The sequence below is a fragment of the Aulonocara sp. 'chitande type north' Nkhata Bay genome, linkage group LG8, assembly GCF_057382095.1.
Source record: "Aulonocara sp. 'chitande type north' Nkhata Bay isolate Kocher_YH1m ecotype deep benthic linkage group LG8, A_spYH_male_GT1.1, whole genome shotgun sequence".
NCBI lineage: Eukaryota > Metazoa > Chordata > Actinopteri > Cichliformes > Cichlidae > Aulonocara > Aulonocara sp. 'chitande type north' Nkhata Bay.
The window spans coordinates 11,090,031-11,107,876 of record NC_141351.1 but is presented as its reverse complement, the minus strand read 5'-3'; the positions used below and the strand labels follow the sequence as shown (position 1 = coordinate 11,107,876).

The following is a 17,846-nucleotide window of genomic DNA, read 5'->3' as shown; positions in this document are numbered from 1 at the left end:
TCAGTCCGCTGGTGTAGAGGGTTGTTAACCAAGGCAACCCCACAACATCTACAACCTTGAGAAACTCAGGGCAAAAATCATCCACCACACGAAGACATACCTCACTTACCTCGACTTACTTCGCCCACAGTGATTGGTCATTCACCTCACTTCCTGTATCGGAGGTGTGTGAGTGGGTTTAAAGGGGTGATAATGCCCTTCACGTCACTACATGCCCACTGTATACAGTGTGAACATGAGACCATCTTGCATCAGTCAGTCTCTGTTTATCAAAATCAGGTTAACCATCAGGCTTAGCAAAGGTTGCACATTCACAGAGTCGGGCTTTAGTGCACACGGCGTTCGTTTCAGTTTCTCTCATTCAAATAGCTTATGAAAGAAAACAAACATTTGAAAAGATCAGAATCAGAATCAGAATCAGAAAGGGGTTTATTGCCAAATGTTGAGCAGGTTTACAACATTAGGAAATTGCTGCGGTGCAAACATAGTGTCATAAATAGCACTTAAATAGACATGAAAAAATAAAAGTAGTAATAAGAATTAAAAGTGCTACGTAGAAAGATATGTGCATGAGATATACATGAGATATATACATGAGAATAAGAATTAAGAGTGCTACGTAGAAAGATATATACATGAGTGCAGGTGGTGATCAGTGCCAAACATGGAATGATGCAGTGACACAGCGTAGGTCATGTGTTAGGGGTGGGAACAGTCATACGGTTATTGTTCATGTGTCCAACAGCAGAGGGGAAGAAACTGTTCTTATGGCGAGAGGTTCTGGTGCAAATGGACCGGAGCCTCCTGCCTGAGGGGAGCAGGTCAAACAGACTGTGTCCAGGGTGAGAAGGGTCAGCTGAGATCCGAGCTGCACGCCGCAATGTCCTGGAGGTGTACAGGTCCTGCAAAGATGGGAGTCTGCAGCCAATCACCTTCTCAGCAGAGCGCACAACACGCTGCAGTCTCTGTTTGTCCCTGATAGTGGCTCCAGCGTACCACACGGTGATGGAGGAGGTGAGGATGGACTGGATGATTGCAGTGTAGAATTGCATCATCGTCCGTGTTGGCAGGTTGAATTTCTTCAGCTGCCTCAGGAAGTACATCCTCTGCTGGGCTTTCTTGATGACGGAGGTGATGGTGGGCTCCCACTTCAGGTCCTGGGTGATGGTGGTACCCAGGAAGCGGAATGAGTCCACAGAGGTGATGGGGGCGCCAGTCAGGATGATGGGGGGGAGTGGGGCTGTGTGCTTCCTGAAGTCCACAATAATCTCCACTGTCTTCTGGGCATTCAGCACCAGGTTGTTGTGGCTGCACCAGGACACCAGACGTTCAACCTCCCTCCTGTAGGCAGACTCATCCCCGTCCGAGATGAGCCCAATAACGGTGGTGTCATCTGCAAACTTGATTAGCTTGACAGACTGGTGGATGGAGGTGCAGCAGTTAGTATACAGGGAGAAGAGCAGAGGAGAAAGAACACAGCCCTGAGGGGAGCCGGTGCTGATGGTCCGGGAATCCGAGACATTCTTTCCCAGCCTCACATGCTGCTTCCTGTCCGTCAGGAAGTCAGTGATCCACCGGCAGATGGGATCAGGCACATTCATCTGGGAAAGCTTGCCTCGGAAATGGTCTGGAAGGATGGTGTTGAAGGCAGAGCTGAAGTCCACAAACAGGATCCTGGCGTAGGTTCCTGGGGAGTCCAGATGCTGCAGGATGAAGTGTAGGGCCATGTTGATGGCGTCGTCTACAGACCTGTTGGCTCTATATGCAAACTGCAGGGGGTCCAGGAGGGGGGCCGTGAGGGTCTTGAGATGGGAGAGAACTAGGCGCTCAAATGACTTCATGACCACAGATGTCAGAGCCACGGGTCTGTAGTCATTTAGTCCAGTGATCCTAGGTTTCTTGGGGACAGGAAGCAGCACGTGAGGCTGGGGAAGAATGTCTCGGACTCCCGGACCATCAGCACCGGCTCCCCTCAGGGCTGTGTTCTTTCTCCTCTGCTCTTCTCCCTGTACACCAACTGCTGCACCTCCACCCACCAGTCTGTCAAGCTAATCAAGTTCGCAGATGACACCACCGTCATTGGGCTCATCTCTGACGGGGATGAGTCTGCCTACAGGAGGGAGGTTGAACGTCTGGTGTCTTGGTGCAGCCACAACAACCTGGTGCTGAATGCCCAGAAGACAGTGGAGATTATTGTGGACTTCAGGAAGCACACAGCCCCACTCCCCCCCATCATCCTGACTGACACCCCCATCACCTCTGTGGACTCATTCCGCTTCCTGGGTACCACCATCACCCAGGACCTGAAGTGGGAGCCCACCATCACCTCCGTCATCAAGAAAGCCCAGCAGAGGATGTACTTCCTGAGGCAGCTGAAGAAATTCAACCTGCCAACACGGACGATGATGCAATTCTACACTGCAATCATCCAGTCCATCCTCACCTCCTCCATCACCGTGTGGTACGCTGGAGCCACTATCAGGGACAAACAGAGACTGCAGCGTGTTGTGCGCTCTGCTGAGAAGGTGATTGGCTGCAGACTCCCATCTCTGCAGGACCTGTACACCTCCAGGACACTGCGGCGTGCAGCCCGGATCTCAGCTGACCCTTCTCACCCTGGACACAGTCTGTTTGACCTGCTCCCCTCAGGCAGGAGGCTCCGGTCCATTCGCACCAGAACCTCTCGCCACAAGAACAGTTTCTTCCCCTCTGCTGTTGGACACATGAACAATAACCACATGACTGTCCCCGCCACTAACACATGACCCTACGCTGTGTCACTGCATCATTTCATGTCTGGCACTGATCACCACCTGCACTCATGTATATATCTTTCTACGTAGCACTCATAATTCTTATTCTCATGTATACATGTTTGGCACTGATCACCACCTGCACTCATGTATATATCTTTCTACGTAGCACTCATAATTCTTATTCTCATGTATATATCTCATGTATATCTCATGCACATATCTTTCTTTCTACATAGCACTTTAATTCTTATTGTCTGCACTGAAGCACCGCAGCAATTTCCTAATGTTGTAAACCTCAACATCTGGCAATAAACCCATTCTGATTCTGATTCTGATTCTGATTCTGATGGAGGGGGGAGAGGTGGGGGAATTAGTGTCCAAAGTGCCTCTATTGTTGGGGCCGTTGGAGGTGTGAAGGCTGCCTAATGGCTCGTCAAAACGGCAGTAGAAGTCGTTAAGGGTGTTGGCTAAGAGCAAGTCATCAGTGGAGTGGGGGGTTTTAGGCTTGTAGTTGGTGATATTCCTAAAACCTTTCCACACAGAGGCCGAGTCATTCTCTGAGATGTGAAATGTTGCACCTTGGATATGTTAACACTGGTGGGAAGTTGGCGCAAATGAGGATGACTTCATGTAGATTGTAGTCTGATCACCTCAGCATACAACCAGAGACAGCTGGTTATTCCTCTACCATTTAGGTGAGGTTTTAGAAATTCATTATTTTTAGATACTCAAAGTAGTGCTGAACAGTGTTGGGTGTAATGCGTTACTAAGTAACGCGTTACTGTAATTAAATTACTTTTCCACTGAAAAAGTAGAGTAACTGATTACTGTTCATTTTTAGGTATTTTAATTACAGTTACTTACAATGTACTTGGGTTACACTGTAAAATAATTAAACTCGCTGAATATCATTATTTAATTTCAATAATTTGTCTTCTAAACGTAGAAGTAAACTCTGCCACTTTAACATCGCTGTGGTGCAGCTGCACGTCATTTCGCGCCAGTTTGCTGCATAGTCGTATTCTAAAGTGGAAGATATCGGACTCGGCTGAAGCGTGTGGCTGTTTTATGAAATGGACATATTCCCGTCTCTTCACGTTTCTGAAACAAGCAGACAAGAATATTACAGTAATATGTAAAAACTATCGGCCGCTGTTAATAGCACGAGTAATTTACTGAAGCACCTGACATGAGAGCATAGACGACGACTTCTGAGTGATCCTTGTTCATCATCCATGGATAACACCGCGGCAACTCCTGCTAAGCAGGCAAAACGTGATTTTACTTCAGCAGCACAGAAAGCATCTGAAGGTGAGCTTAAAAAAATGATTGCAGGCTACATTGTGGAAGAGATGCTACCGCTGCGTACTGTAGAGCAGCGGTCTCCAACCCCCGGGCCACGGCCCGGTAACCGGTCCGTGAGTCATTTGGAACCAGGCCGCGAGAGTGAGACTCGGGTGTGAAATGTATGGTTTTCAGGGTTTTTATCGGTTTTTAGCGTTATATTGTTATCAGTTTTTTTTCGTTAACTCGGTTTTCCTGGGTCTTTTCACGTGTGTTATGAATAAATCTTCTTTTTTTCGGTACCGGTACTAGTTTTATTTTGTTGTATTTATCCGCGACACCTTAAAGGCCGGTCCGTGAAAATATTGTCGGACACAAACCGGTCCATGGCGCAAAAAAGGTTGGGGACCGCTGCTGTAGAGTCTCCGTCTGTAAAAAAATGTATTTATTTAAATAATAAATACATTTCTTCTTTCTTTCTTAATTTCTATTGTTTGTCCACTCAAGGTTTATAGGGATTCTAAGAAGTATTTAGTTAAATTACTTATTGAGTAATTAAGTTACTTTTCAGACACAGTAATTAGATAAGTATTTTAAATACAATATTGATTAAGTAATTAGTAATTAGTAATTAAATACTTTTTTAAAGTAACTTACCTGACACTGGTGCTGAACATAAAATTGTAATTTAAAATGGCTTCACTTTTGGTTATGTGTGCACATCAGTGAGATGGGGGTAAATGGTAAATGGCCTGTATTTGTATAGCACTTTACTTAGTCCCTAAGGACCCCAAAGTGCTTTACACTACATTCAGTCATTCACACACTGGTGATGGCAGCTACATTGTAGCCACAGCTGCCCTGGGGCGCACTGACAGAGGCAAGGCTGCCGGACTCTGGCGCCACCGGGTCCTCTGACCACCACCAGTAGGCAACGAGTGAAGTGTCTTGCCCAAGGACACAACGACCGAGACTGTCGGAGCCGGGACTCAAACCGGCAACCTTCGAACTACAAGACAAACTGCCAACTGCCAGAGTACATATTTAATCCAGGCCTGGAGACCAGCTCATGCTTCTTGCAAAAGTGGCACATTAGCAAATTTTCTCACAGATAGTATGAAACAGTTCAGAGGAAGTCAGATGAAAAGGAGAAATTGACTTTTTATTTTTAGATTCTTTTTTTTCAAGAAGAAGGTTTTCTAAACCATGCTTTGGTGAGTTGGACAGACACTTCAATTTAAATGTTTTTTTTACATTTTCACCACAGTACTATGAAAAGAAGTTGACACTGTAATCTCAATAAAAAAATTTTTAACCAACACTTTTAGTTTCACATCAGCAAAGAGGAACAGATATGAGAGAGTTTTTATTTTGCTATTTCTTATTTTAAATAATATTCAAAATTACACTAATTTGATCTTGTTACCCTGAAACTAATAAACTTTCTAGTCTGTTTACTGTGAGTTTTATTATTGTTTATTTGAAATTAAGAGGTTAATTCACATTAAACCATACCACCACAGTGTGGTGTAGCATCAAACAGACAGTCAGTGTTGCTCCTCCTACTTAAGAGTTCCTCTAAATGAACCTCTTACATTGGAGCAACTGTCTCATGATTTCTGCATGTTGGTTTCATCTCCTTCTCTGACACTATCAGCAGAAGTAATACTGAACTCATGTGTCATTTGTGTTTTTCATGGGAGTAACACAATGAACTGGGTAATTAGTGCTACACTATTCTTGTCAGGTAAGACAACTTTGTGCATTCTGAATTTGTCTTTTGTTCTCTAATTATAAGTTTATGCAAAAAGTGAAAATATGACTTTAGTGTTTCTACTTAATAAAGCACAGTGACATTTTTCAGTAAAAAACTATATATAGTTCTTGTGGTATTAAAAAGCAGGTACGACATATTAGAAGGGAAAAGATATCATTTAGAATTACATTGGCAATGGTCATGTCCTTACTTACATTTCATTATCTCTGAACCAAACTACCTGCTGAACTCTACAATCAGCTTAGTTTGACTATAAAAATACCTTCAATACTAAAATGTTTTGTTTTTCTGTTGTCGAAGTTTACTGAGTGAAAAAAGTATTTCTTAAATAGTCATACTGAGGAAAGTAACTTCTTCATTATTTATCAAAAACAAACAGTAGAACAGGACATGATTTCATGTGTTCATTTGACATATCTGATTGTTTTGTTCAGTGCTACTCAGAATTGGAAGCTTTTCACATGAATGTCACATCATACTTTGATTTATGTTATTTTGTCACTGCATCCAACTTTGTTACGTTTGGCTATTGCTCTTTTTTATGACAGAATATAAATTCATGCCTGTGTAAAAACTAAGAAGAAATGTTAATAAAAAAGGAAAAAGAACAAAGGCTGAGGGAAATACACACCTTCTCATTTAATAGTTTTTCTTTATATTCATGACTGTTTACATTGTAGATTCTCAATGAAGGAATCAAAACTATGAATGAACACATAAGGAATTATTTGGTCAACAAAAAAGTCTGAAATAACTCAAAACATGTTTTATAGTTTAGATTGTTCAAAACAACCACCCTTTCTTTGATTACTGCTTTGCACACTCTTGGCATTCTCTTGATAAGCTTCATGAGGTCGTCACCTGAAATGGTTTTATACCAGTCTTGAAAGAGTTCTAAGAGATGCTGAGCACTTGTTGACCCTTCACTTCATTCTGCAGTCCATCTCATTCCAAACTATCTCCATTGGGTTTAGGTCAGGGGACTATGTTTGAAGTCATTGTTCTGTTGAAAAATAAATGATGGCCCAACTAAACACAAACCTGGAATGGGATGTCGCTGCAGGATGCTGTTTCAGTGTGCCTTCAATTTTAAATAAATCCCCAGCAGTGTCACCAGTAAAGCACCTCCACACTATCACACCTCTTCCTCCATGCTTCATGGTGGAAGTCATCTATGTAGAGACAATCCGTTCGCACTCACCAAAGATAGGGAAGGTGGAACCAAAGATCTCAAATTTGGACTCATCAGACCAAAGCACATATTTCCACTGGTCTAATGTTCATTCCTTGTGTTTCTTGGCCCAAACAAATCTCTTCTTCTTGTTTCTTTTCCTTAGTCGTGGTTTCTTAGCAGCTATTTGACCATAAAGGCCTGATTCACACAGTCTTCTCTGATCAGTTGATGTAGAGATGTGTCTATTACTAGAACTGTGTGACATTTATCTGAGCTTTAGGTGCTGTTAACTTGCAATTTCTGAGGCTGGTGACTCAGATGAATGTATCCTCAGCAGCAGCAGATGGTTTTTGTGACTGCACTTGGGGACACGTTCAAAGTTGTAGAAATTGTCGGACTGACTGACCTTCAGTTCTTAAAGTAATGATGGACTGTCGTTTCTCTTAATTAGTTGATTGGTTCTTTCCATAATATGAATTCTAACAGTTTTCAAATATTGCTGCCAGCTGTGTACCAACCTAACTTTTGCACAACACAACAAGACTTTGCAGCGCTGTCAACAAAGCAAAGTGTAGCTACTTTCAGGAATCTAAAAGACATAGAGTTATTTATCAATTTTTTATTTGCAACATAATTCCATATATCTTCATGAATTGGATGTCTTTGGTATGTATCCACAGTGCAGAAAGGACTAAAATTAAACACAAACCACTGAGTGAGAAGGCGTGTCCAAGCTTTTGTCTGGTAGTGTATATGACAATTTTTTTCTTTATTCCTTTCAAAGCCACGAAAAACAAGTTCATGCTGATGAGGTAAATTATTAGATGACTTTATATTTCTGGAAACTAAGACATGAATCTGTCATTGTTGAACAGGCAAGAGCTATATGATGTCACATGCCTGTTCTTAGCATGCCCAAAAAAGGAAGGTTTTGTTTTTGTAATAAAAAACCCCAACAGGACAGTTTAGGTGTAGCTTTGTTTTCAACAAAGACTCTGTTGTGTATGGTTGTAGATTTTCACTATAGAATGATTATATCACAATTCATATATAAGTTTCTACAGTGAAATTTAAGATTGAATTTCAAGGGAAAATTTGCTCTGAGCCACAATGTTTAGAACTTTAAAATGTCTGGCTTTGGTGCTCTCTAGTGGTAATAAAATAAATCATGGTTAAAAAAAACAAATGAACGCAACTCATATACTATTTACAGTTTCCTAAAAGTGAATATAATTAGAGGTCTATAACCACATTATCATCCTTCACAGTGGCTTGAAATAAAATTACTGTTGCTCATCTTTCTTTTTTAATTCTCAGTGTTAAATGCTGCACTTTGTTTCAATATTGATCCCGTGGCTTGGAGGGCCCTGAGTAACTCTGCTGCTGGTTTTGGCTACCAGGTGGTGCAAAGACAATCAGAGTAAGTCAGGACATGGATTGTTTTGTTAAACATAGATTTGCAGCTGAATGTTTACGATTACTGCTATTTATTTTTTATTCATTTATCATGTTTTATGCCATATGGACATAAAGAGTTTATCTAACCACAGTTTGCTCTCTAGACTTATATCATTGACTGGATTTATTTTCTTAGTTTGCTTGTCAGTGCTCCACTTGAACAGTATTCACAAAATGAAAGAGGGAAAATATACAAGTGCACCACATCTCCCCAAAACTGCCAAAATATACAATTTCAAGGTAGGTAACCATTCATTTCTGAATGTGCTAAAACTCTGATAGTAAGAAATTCTCCACAGATCCTGTCACATACATTTGTTTAAATCAAATCAAAGTTACAGTAGATTTCCAAAGTGGACATCTTAGTATGTAACATTCAATTAACTTTTTAAAATTATTACGATTTAAATTTTGTAATTTCTTAAATTTTTAAATGAAGTAACAGTGAAATTGAATTCTGTTTTGCATTCCATCCTAATGAAAATGTACCAAAAACTATTGTTTATCTCAGTTTCCAGTCTAGATGTAATACCGCTTCTTATGGCTTAGCCAAATCATGAATTGTGGCACGTTGCAGTTTTTAATTTGAATGTTGTTTTCTTTTCACAAAGTGTATTTTATGACTGTTTTAACAAATATGCAATGTTTTCAATACAGCACCGTATTTTGCAGTCAACATGTCGCTTGGTTTGACAATGAAAAGTGATTCCAGAGCAAAAAACACTGTGGTGAGTTACTGAACTGCAGACATTACCATTGCTTTGTTAAAATATGTGAGGATCAAAATCCTCTGTCCTCTCTCTCTATATATGTATATATCTCCCTTTATCAGTCTATCTTCTTTAAAAAGACTACAAATATACTAATTACTTCAGCAAGTCAGCAGATTCAGGAGTTGTGTAGGAAATTCTCTTTTTCCCCCCTAAATTGTTTTATTTTATATTGAATTAAGCATAGTTTAAGTGACATGGAAATATTCAGCCTGCTGTATCTTGATAACGTGGCTTTGTCTCCTCTCAGGTGTGTGGGCCAACCATTCCAAAGGACTGCAAAAGTATCACCATGTATAATGGTGTGTGCTTTCAGATGGACCGTAATAATTTTGGACCTTTCATTCCTTCTTCTATTCCAGGTAACAGTAGATGGTGTTTGAAATAATGTTTCAAACACCACCACACACACACACACCAAGATGCAAAATCCTTTTGCTTGCATGATATGAGTGTGAAAAAATATTAAAATGAACCCTTCAAAATTAAATTAAATTTGAATCCATTTCTCTGACAGAGTGTAGAACACAAGCAGACATTGCCTTTCTGTTGGATGGTTCAGGCAGCGTACGTTCTACTGATTTTCAAACTATGAAGAATTTTGTGAAAGATCTAATCAAATCCTTTCTATCAAGTGACACACAGGTGAGTAGCTGTTGTCCCTCTGTAAAATCATAGCAAAGACATAAATCAACTTCATTTTTACTTTTATTAAGTATGTTTCTCTGTGTTTTTCAGTTTTCTGTTTCCCAGTTCTCTACTGATCCGCAGGTTCACTTTAATTTTAAGAAGTTTTACTCATCTGAATCAGTGGAGACTGACATCGATAGAATCAGACAGCTGAGGGGATGGACTTACACGGCTAAGGCCATCACACATGTTGTGTAAGTAATACAATGATATAACTGAAGCATTGCAGTTACATTATTGTCTCGACTTCCTGTCCAGATGACTTTTTTTCTTTTAATCTGATAACACTAATTACTGTATGAACTGTGTGACTGAAGGAAGCCTTTTAAAAAGAGACACTGTACAAACTTGTGCTTCAGGGTATTATCTTCTACAGAGTGATTGATATGGCCCCAACTAAGGCTAAATTCAAAACACTTTTAAGTAAGTAAGTAAATAAAGTTTTGTTTATATAGAACTTTTCAAGACAAAGATCACAAGAGACAGGCCTTTAAAGAGGGGGCTGTTACCGATTTTCAGACAGCCACCAAGGAAATGAAAATCGAGATCTTGAAAGCAAAACAGAGCTACAAAAACCTTCTTGAAAGCAAATTTGCTGCAAAAAATTTTGGGTCTGCCTGGACTTGTATGAAAACCATAGCAGGGTTTCAAAATCCCCAGAGCAGTAGTCAGGTCATTTTAGATGGTTTTAATTCAGACAGAGATTTTGCAAATGCTTTAAACATGTTTTATGCTTGTTTTAGTTCTTCTGATTTTAGCGAGGATATTTTGGAACTGAAACAGAAACTGAGAGATACTCAGCACTTTATCATTGAACTCAGCGATGTTAAAAAGGCCTTTCATACAGTCAATGTGAACAAGAGCCAGGGTCCTGATAATATTAGTGGCCGCCTAATTAAATCTTGTGCTGATGAACTCAGTCCTATGTTTCAGGTTATTTTTAACAAATCCTTGCAAACACAACCTCTCTTTGGAAAGAAGCAGTCGTGGTTCCTGTCCCTAAATCTAGTCATCCAAAAATTCTAAACGACTTCAGGCCTGTTGCCCTCACTTCAGTTGTAATGAAAGTCTTTGAAAAAATCATCAGAAATGTGATTATGAAAGAGACTGAAGGTCAGCTGGATCCAATGCAGTTTGCATATAGGCCCAACAGAGGAGTGGAGGACGCACTTTTGACTTTACTAAATCTAATTCTTAAACATGTAGAGAGTAAAGGGACTTTTGCAAGACTTCTTTTCATTGATTTTTCTTCGGCTTTTAATACAATACAGCCCCATATTTTAAGTAAAAGACTGTTAGAACAGTTTGAAATCAGGAAAAACCTGGTGGGCTGGATTTTAGATTTTTTAACTGACAGGTCACAAAGAGTGAGAATAAATGGGGTTCTGTCTGACCCAGTGTTCTCCTCCACAGGTTCTCCTCAAGGGTGCGTCCTATCGCCCTTATTATTCACTCTCTATACAAATATGTGTCAGGGCAGACATGAAAACAGGGTCATTATTAAATATGCAGATGACTCTGTTATTGTCAGCTTACTGAAAGAGGGTGAAATTAACCACGGTCCAGTCATTGATGACTTTGTTCAGTGGTGTGAGGAGTCTTATCTCCAGCTGAACATATCTAAAACAAAAGATATGGTTGTTGATTTTAGGAAACAACAAAATGGGCATGGAGTCACTTTAATTAAAGGTCAGAAAATAGAGCAAGTGCAATCATATAAATATCTTGGGACCATAATAAATGAAAAACTGAACTTTGATCAAAATTGCAAATCAGTTTGTAAAAAGGGTCACCAGCACCTTTATTGCCTTAGGAAACTTGTTCATTTCCACATTGACCAAAAAATTTTAACTTTGTTTTATCGTTCTTTTATTGAGTCTGTTTTATCCTTTTGTTTGGTGGCATGGTTTGGTCAGACCTCTGTCACAGAGAAAAACTCTCTAAATCAGATAGTGAGATGGTCCAGTCATCTGATAGGTGAGCCACAGTCTTGTTTAGCCTCCCTGTACTCCAAGCAGGTACAGAGGATGGCTTTATCAATCCTTAAAAATGGTTCCCATCCTCTAAGGGGTGAATTTCAGCTTCTTCCCTCAGGACGGAGGTTTCTATTTCCGAGATGCAGGACAAAGCGTTATAAAAATAGCTTTGTCCCCGTTGCTGTCACTGAATTAAATAAGAATTGTTTTTGATTTGAAATATTAAAATTACTATATATGTGCCACAGTGAGCTTTATATATTTACTAGGTATGTGTGTTTTTAAAGGGATGCCAAATGCTGTCATTTTTCTGTAAAGCAAATTTACCCTGCCTTTGGGTATAAATAAAGTTACCTTGACCTACCTTGACCTTGACAAAGTGCTTCACAAAGAAATACCAAGGTATTTAAAACAAAACAGACAAAAAAGTTAACCAAATGCAATTCCAAAAAGATGAGTTTTTAGTTGTTTTTTAAAAGAGACTCCTGAGTCCACAGATCTTAAGCTTGGAGGAAGAGAGTTCCACAGTCTTGGGGCCACAGTGCCAAAAGCTCTGTCTCACTTAGTTCTTAGCCTTGTATGCTGTATAACAAGTAGGCCCTGATCACATGACCTCAGGGACCTGCTGGGGACATAGAGCTGTAGCAGTTCAATAATGTAAGCTGGTTCTTGTTCATAAAGAGCTCTAAAAGAACCTGAATCTTAAAATGGACTCTGAATTCAATGGGGAGCTGTATGAGCAACGGTGTCACGTGTCAGTACTTAGAAGATTTCGTCAAAAGCCTTGCTGCAGCATTTTAAAGAAACTGCAGACATTCCAAGGAGTTTTTTTCTTAGACATATAAACAGTACAATTACAGTAATCCAAATGTGATGAAATGAATGTATGTATAACAATCTCCAGTTCAGTGCGTGATACAATAGGACTTAATTTAGCAATGTTTCTTAAGTGATAAAATCATGACCGAACCAGAGATTTGACATGAACCTTTGTTTATTTATTTATTTTTATTTCACACTTGGTTCAGCAGTTTCAACAGTTTATCCTTTAATACACACAAACCATGATTTCCCTTGATATAACACTGCACCCATAAGTGAAAAGGAGCAGAAAGAAGAAAATATTCATATTCTTATCTCGTCCAAAGTCAAAAGTTACCCCAATGTTCCTGATAGATGATTTTACAAATGTCGAAAGGTGGCCAAGAACTTTCATTATCATTGTATTACATTGATTTGTACAAAACTTAAAGAACTGCAAAATAGAATGATGCATGCTGAAATAATAATCATGTAATTTATCTAATACAGGGGTGGGCAACTCCAGGCCTCGAGGGCCGGTGTCCCTGCAGGTTTTAGATGTGTCCTTGAACCAACACAGCTGATTTAAATGGCTAAATTAGCTCCTCAACGTGTCCTGAAGTTCTCCAGAGGCCTAGTAACGAACTAATCATGTGATTCAGGTGTGTTGACCCAGGGTGAGATCTAAAACCTGCAGGACACCGGCCCTCGAGGCCTGGAATTGCCCACCCCTGACCTAATAGAATAGAATTTACGAGATGGACTGCAAAATAATTATTTTCAAATCATTATTATTATTATTATTTTTAATTTGACAGGAACAATGTTTTCAAACAACAAAGTGGTTCCAGACCAAATGTGAAGAAGGTCTTGATAGTAATTACTGATGGAGAATCTAATGATCGGCAGAATCTACGAGATGCAACAAAGCGAGCAGAGAGTAAAAACATTGTTCGATTTGCTATTGGGGTAAGTACTTCCATTCCTTAAACTTGCATAATGTTGAGTTTTATAAGAATAGTGGGTTTCATTCAGTTGCCAGACTACAGTCACATTATGCTGCACTATAGGGAGAAAAGTCCTGAGCCACCCACTCACTACACTTCCAGAACCTGCTTGACCATAGAAACCAATGCTATGAAGCTCCTGTCGAACAATTTTTGTACTCTAAATGCTTCCAATTTGAAATAATACCACTTATAGTCAATCATGGAATGTACAGGAGTGATTATAATTTACAAACTGATTTGTTGCAGTGGGCAGAACGGTGGCACGGTGGCGTGTCGTTAGTGGGGATTGGTTAATTGGGATAGGTTAAGACATCTGGGATAGGCTCGAAAGTGTTAGAGTGTTAGAGTTAAATACCTGTGTGTAAATGTTATTATAAATTGGGTGAAGTTTAAATACTGTATTTTAGTAAAGTGGGCAAATCATTTTGCATAGAATGAGGACTCAAACATGTTTCTCAACAATCCTAGGTGGGGAACGCATTTAGTGAGGATGCAGCAAAACAAGAACTGGACACCATTGCATCATCTCCCTCAGACAAACATGTATTTAAGGTGGAGAACTTTGATGCACTTAAAGTAATAAGACAGAATCTGCAGGACAAAATTTTTTCCATTGAAGGTACAAACATAACTTTATAGTTATAACTTAGTTAAAATTCTCGTAAATGTTCTAAAAAAAGTAAATAATTACATTGTATTGAATGCTTCTATCAGCTGTTCACTTATTCTCAAGGATCTTTTTCACATTCATTTTGAGGATCTGTGTCCTGGCATTGAAGCAGTGAACTTTTATTTGTTGTGTAAGCTGCTTCACTATGAAGCAACTAAAATGACTGTATTGTTTTATTCATTAGAGTCACATTTAAAATTAAATGTAACTTTACATTTAAAAAATGAACCTGCAAATTGGAATTTGTTGTATTGTCTCTCTCTTTCACCTTTTTTATTTTTTATTTTTGATTACAGGATCTCAAAGCAGTGGAGAGTCACTGGAAATGGAAATGTCTCAAGAGGGATTCAGTGCAGTTTATGTGCCTGAGGTAATTAAAACTACCAGAAACTCACCAGACAGTCTAGTCATAGAAAGAGAGATTCACATGTGCCTCTCTGGCAGTTTTTAAGTTCTATGGGCAAACAGACAGGTAAACACAGTCCAGATTTTAAATGTAAAATAAATTGTATACAAAATGTATGTCTACACTGTAGGGAATTCAGATGTCTATTATTGGTGCAAACCAGTGGAAGGGAGGCTACGTGCAATACACAACAGGAGGCCAGAAGGTGAAAACATATGAGGATGTGTCTTTGGAGCCTGACAGTTATCTTGGTAAGAATATTGCAGCTTTAAGTATCTAACTCATGCACATGTGATAATGTATATGGTAAATGGACTAGTTCTTATATAGCGCTTTTCCACTCTTCTGAGCACTCAAAGCGCTTTACACAACTTGTGCATTCACCCATTCACACCCATTCGCACAAGCACAACTGACATTCACACACATTCATACTCCGATGAATGCATCGGAGAGCAATTTCGGGTTAGTATCTTGCCCAAGGATATTTGGCATGCAGACTAGGGGAAGCCGGGAATCGAACCACCAACCTTCCGATCAGTAGATGACCTGCTCTACCACCTGAGCTACAGCCACCCAATATGATCACATGTGCATGATGTTACGTCCCCACTTAAAAGCTAGGCGATGAGGGTGGGGGACAGTAACAGTTATCTTCTGCCCTCAGCTGAATGTCTCTATCCAGCTTATGCAGTGAGCTAAACATAAAATGGCTTCAGTAAACACTCAGGAGACCGCGTGGCATTCTTCGGAGCTTTACTGATCCTTATTTTCCTTTTTTGTAAAACTGTAATAACAGAAACAGAATACAGTGTATTCACTCTCCATACAAATACACAAAGATTACATTAAATATTGTTGACTTATGTAAACAGTCACTACACAATCAAGAGATACAGAGATGGTAAGAAATACAGCTAACACCACATGCTGGTATGCTTCATGTTAGCAGGCTAAACAAAGGGCTAACAGCTAGCTTGTGCTAGTAATGTAACAAACTCGCTAAACACACAAGAAGCTCATTACTTTGCTGAACAAGGTACTAATAAGTGGGAACAATAAACCGTTTTGCCACACTTACAGATTATGCCTTTTCAAGGGCGTCAGATGCAGGAATTTACAGAGACACAGCCAAATGGACCTTCCCTGTCGAGCGCTGGGAGAAAACCACTGCTTGCGCTCTAACATGGTGCTACCCTGTCAACCCACTAGATGGCAGGCTTTGCCCAGACAAGATCAGGAATAAACATATTTTCTGACATGTTGCAACAGTTAATTACAGAACGAATGATTATGACCCGCCATATAACAAACTTATAAAAAACATACCTTAGAAATAACAGGAGGGACAGAATAAGTTAGATCCAGGTGGAATGAAAAGAACGCCAGGCAGAGGTATTTAATATAAAATAGATCTTTATTGTAGGCAAACACCTCAATAATCATATAAATGGCAACAACAAAAGGAGACAGCACCGCTGCTTTAATGAGAAATCAGGGAGGTCAACCCAAAGTGGTAATGACCACTTCAACAAAGGAAGCAACAACAAGGCTTCAACAGAAAGAGACAGCAACGCTGCTAGCAAACAATATCCAGGCAGGCCACACAAACTAATGAAGGCCGCCGTCACTCCTGGGCAATCACTGCTCAGTTAAGCACTACTCACAAAGAGCCACACACCAGAAGGCTGGTCACACACAGCAGGCTGTTGCACACCTAGGCCAGTAGCACACTCTGACCAGCACAGAGGAAATCCACCAGAAACCTCTCCCTTCTCCTCCACACTGCTCTTCTCCAGCTTATATCACCCCTGAGGGTAATTGGTTGTAACGAGAGCAGATGAGCAGCAGGTGTGACCTAAAGGAGAAGGCAGGGGCAGAGAGAGACAAGGGAAGGGCCAGAACGAAGGAGGAGGAGAGGGAGAAGACAACACCACGCCCACACATTCCCACAGCCTCCCAGGATGTAACATTCCCCCCACCCTATATCCACACTATACAAAACACAGAATAGACCCATCACTATGCACTGCGTGAGAGTGCATCACCCACCAGATTTTCAGTCCCTTTCTGGTGCTGGATAACCAGATCATAATCCTGCACCAGCAATGCCCAGCGCATTAGTCGCTGGTTGTGGTTGTACATGCGCTGGAGGAAAGTGAGGGGGTTGTGATCTGTATACACCGTTACTGGAAAGGAGCTAGAGCCCACATACACAGTGAAGTGCTCCAAGGCCATCAGCATCGCTAGAGCTTCTTTCTCTATGGTGGAATAGTGTAGCTGATGGCGCTTGAACTTTACAGAGTAGTAGCAGACTGGGTGACACACACCCTCTGCGTCGTCTTGTAACAGCACCGCACCAGCTCCGGTGGCACCGGCGTCGACTTCCAGCTTGAAAGGCTGAGAGAAGTTAGGGGCAGCCAGAACTGGGGCGCTGCAAAGGAGGGATTTTGCAGACTCGAAGGTGTGCTGGCATTCCCCTGACCACTCAAAAGGGACTTTGGGGCTACATAGCCTTGTCAAAGGGGCCACAACTACAGCAAAGTTCTTGCAAAAACAGCAGTAGTATCCAGTCATGCCCAGGAACCACTTTAACTCCCGCCTAGTGGCTGGGGCCGGGTAGCTGAGGATAGCTTCGACTTTTGCCTCCACTGGGCGTACCCGCCCGAAACCCACCTGTTTCCCCAGGTACATGACTGTCGCTTTGGCGAACTCGCACTTAGCGAGATTTAGGGTCAACGAGGCGTCGGCCAGTCGCAGAAATACCGATCGTAGGATGGCCACATGCTCTTCCCACGTGGCTGTGTGTATTACTACATCATCCAAGTACACATTACATTGAGGCACGTCTCCTAAAACCAGCTGCATCAAGCGCTGAAATGTGGCCGGAGCGTTTTTCATGCCAAATGCCATCACGGTGTACTGCATGAAATGGTCGGGTGTGACAAATGCAGAAATGTCAGAGGCTCTGGGGGTCAAAGGCACCTGCCAATATCCTTTAAGAAGGTCCAGTTTGGAAATAAATGTGGCAGGACCTATGTTATCAATGCAGTCCTCCATACGAGGAAGTGGAA

The 17,846-nt window shown here is 40.8% G+C and overlaps 1 protein-coding gene across 1 annotated transcript in view; it reads left to right on the top strand.

Moving 5' to 3' along the window:
- Positions 1-5,663: 5,663 nt before the first annotated feature.
- Positions 5,664-17,846, top strand: part of LOC147323250 (integrin alpha-M-like) — a 32,636-nt gene continuing 20,453 nt past the window's right edge. Inside the window, exons 1-11 of the mRNA XM_086303507.1 lie at positions 5,664-5,787; positions 8,309-8,411; positions 8,586-8,689; positions 9,107-9,177; positions 9,470-9,581; positions 9,737-9,864; positions 9,958-10,103; positions 13,505-13,655; positions 14,165-14,315; positions 14,663-14,736; positions 14,903-15,023. Coding sequence (XP_086159633.1) covers positions 5,664-5,787; positions 8,309-8,411; positions 8,586-8,689; positions 9,107-9,177; positions 9,470-9,581; positions 9,737-9,864; positions 9,958-10,103; positions 13,505-13,655; positions 14,165-14,315; positions 14,663-14,736; positions 14,903-15,023 — 1,285 coding nt within the window. The remainder of the gene's footprint in view (positions 5,788-8,308; positions 8,412-8,585; positions 8,690-9,106; positions 9,178-9,469; positions 9,582-9,736; positions 9,865-9,957; positions 10,104-13,504; positions 13,656-14,164; positions 14,316-14,662; positions 14,737-14,902; positions 15,024-17,846) is intronic.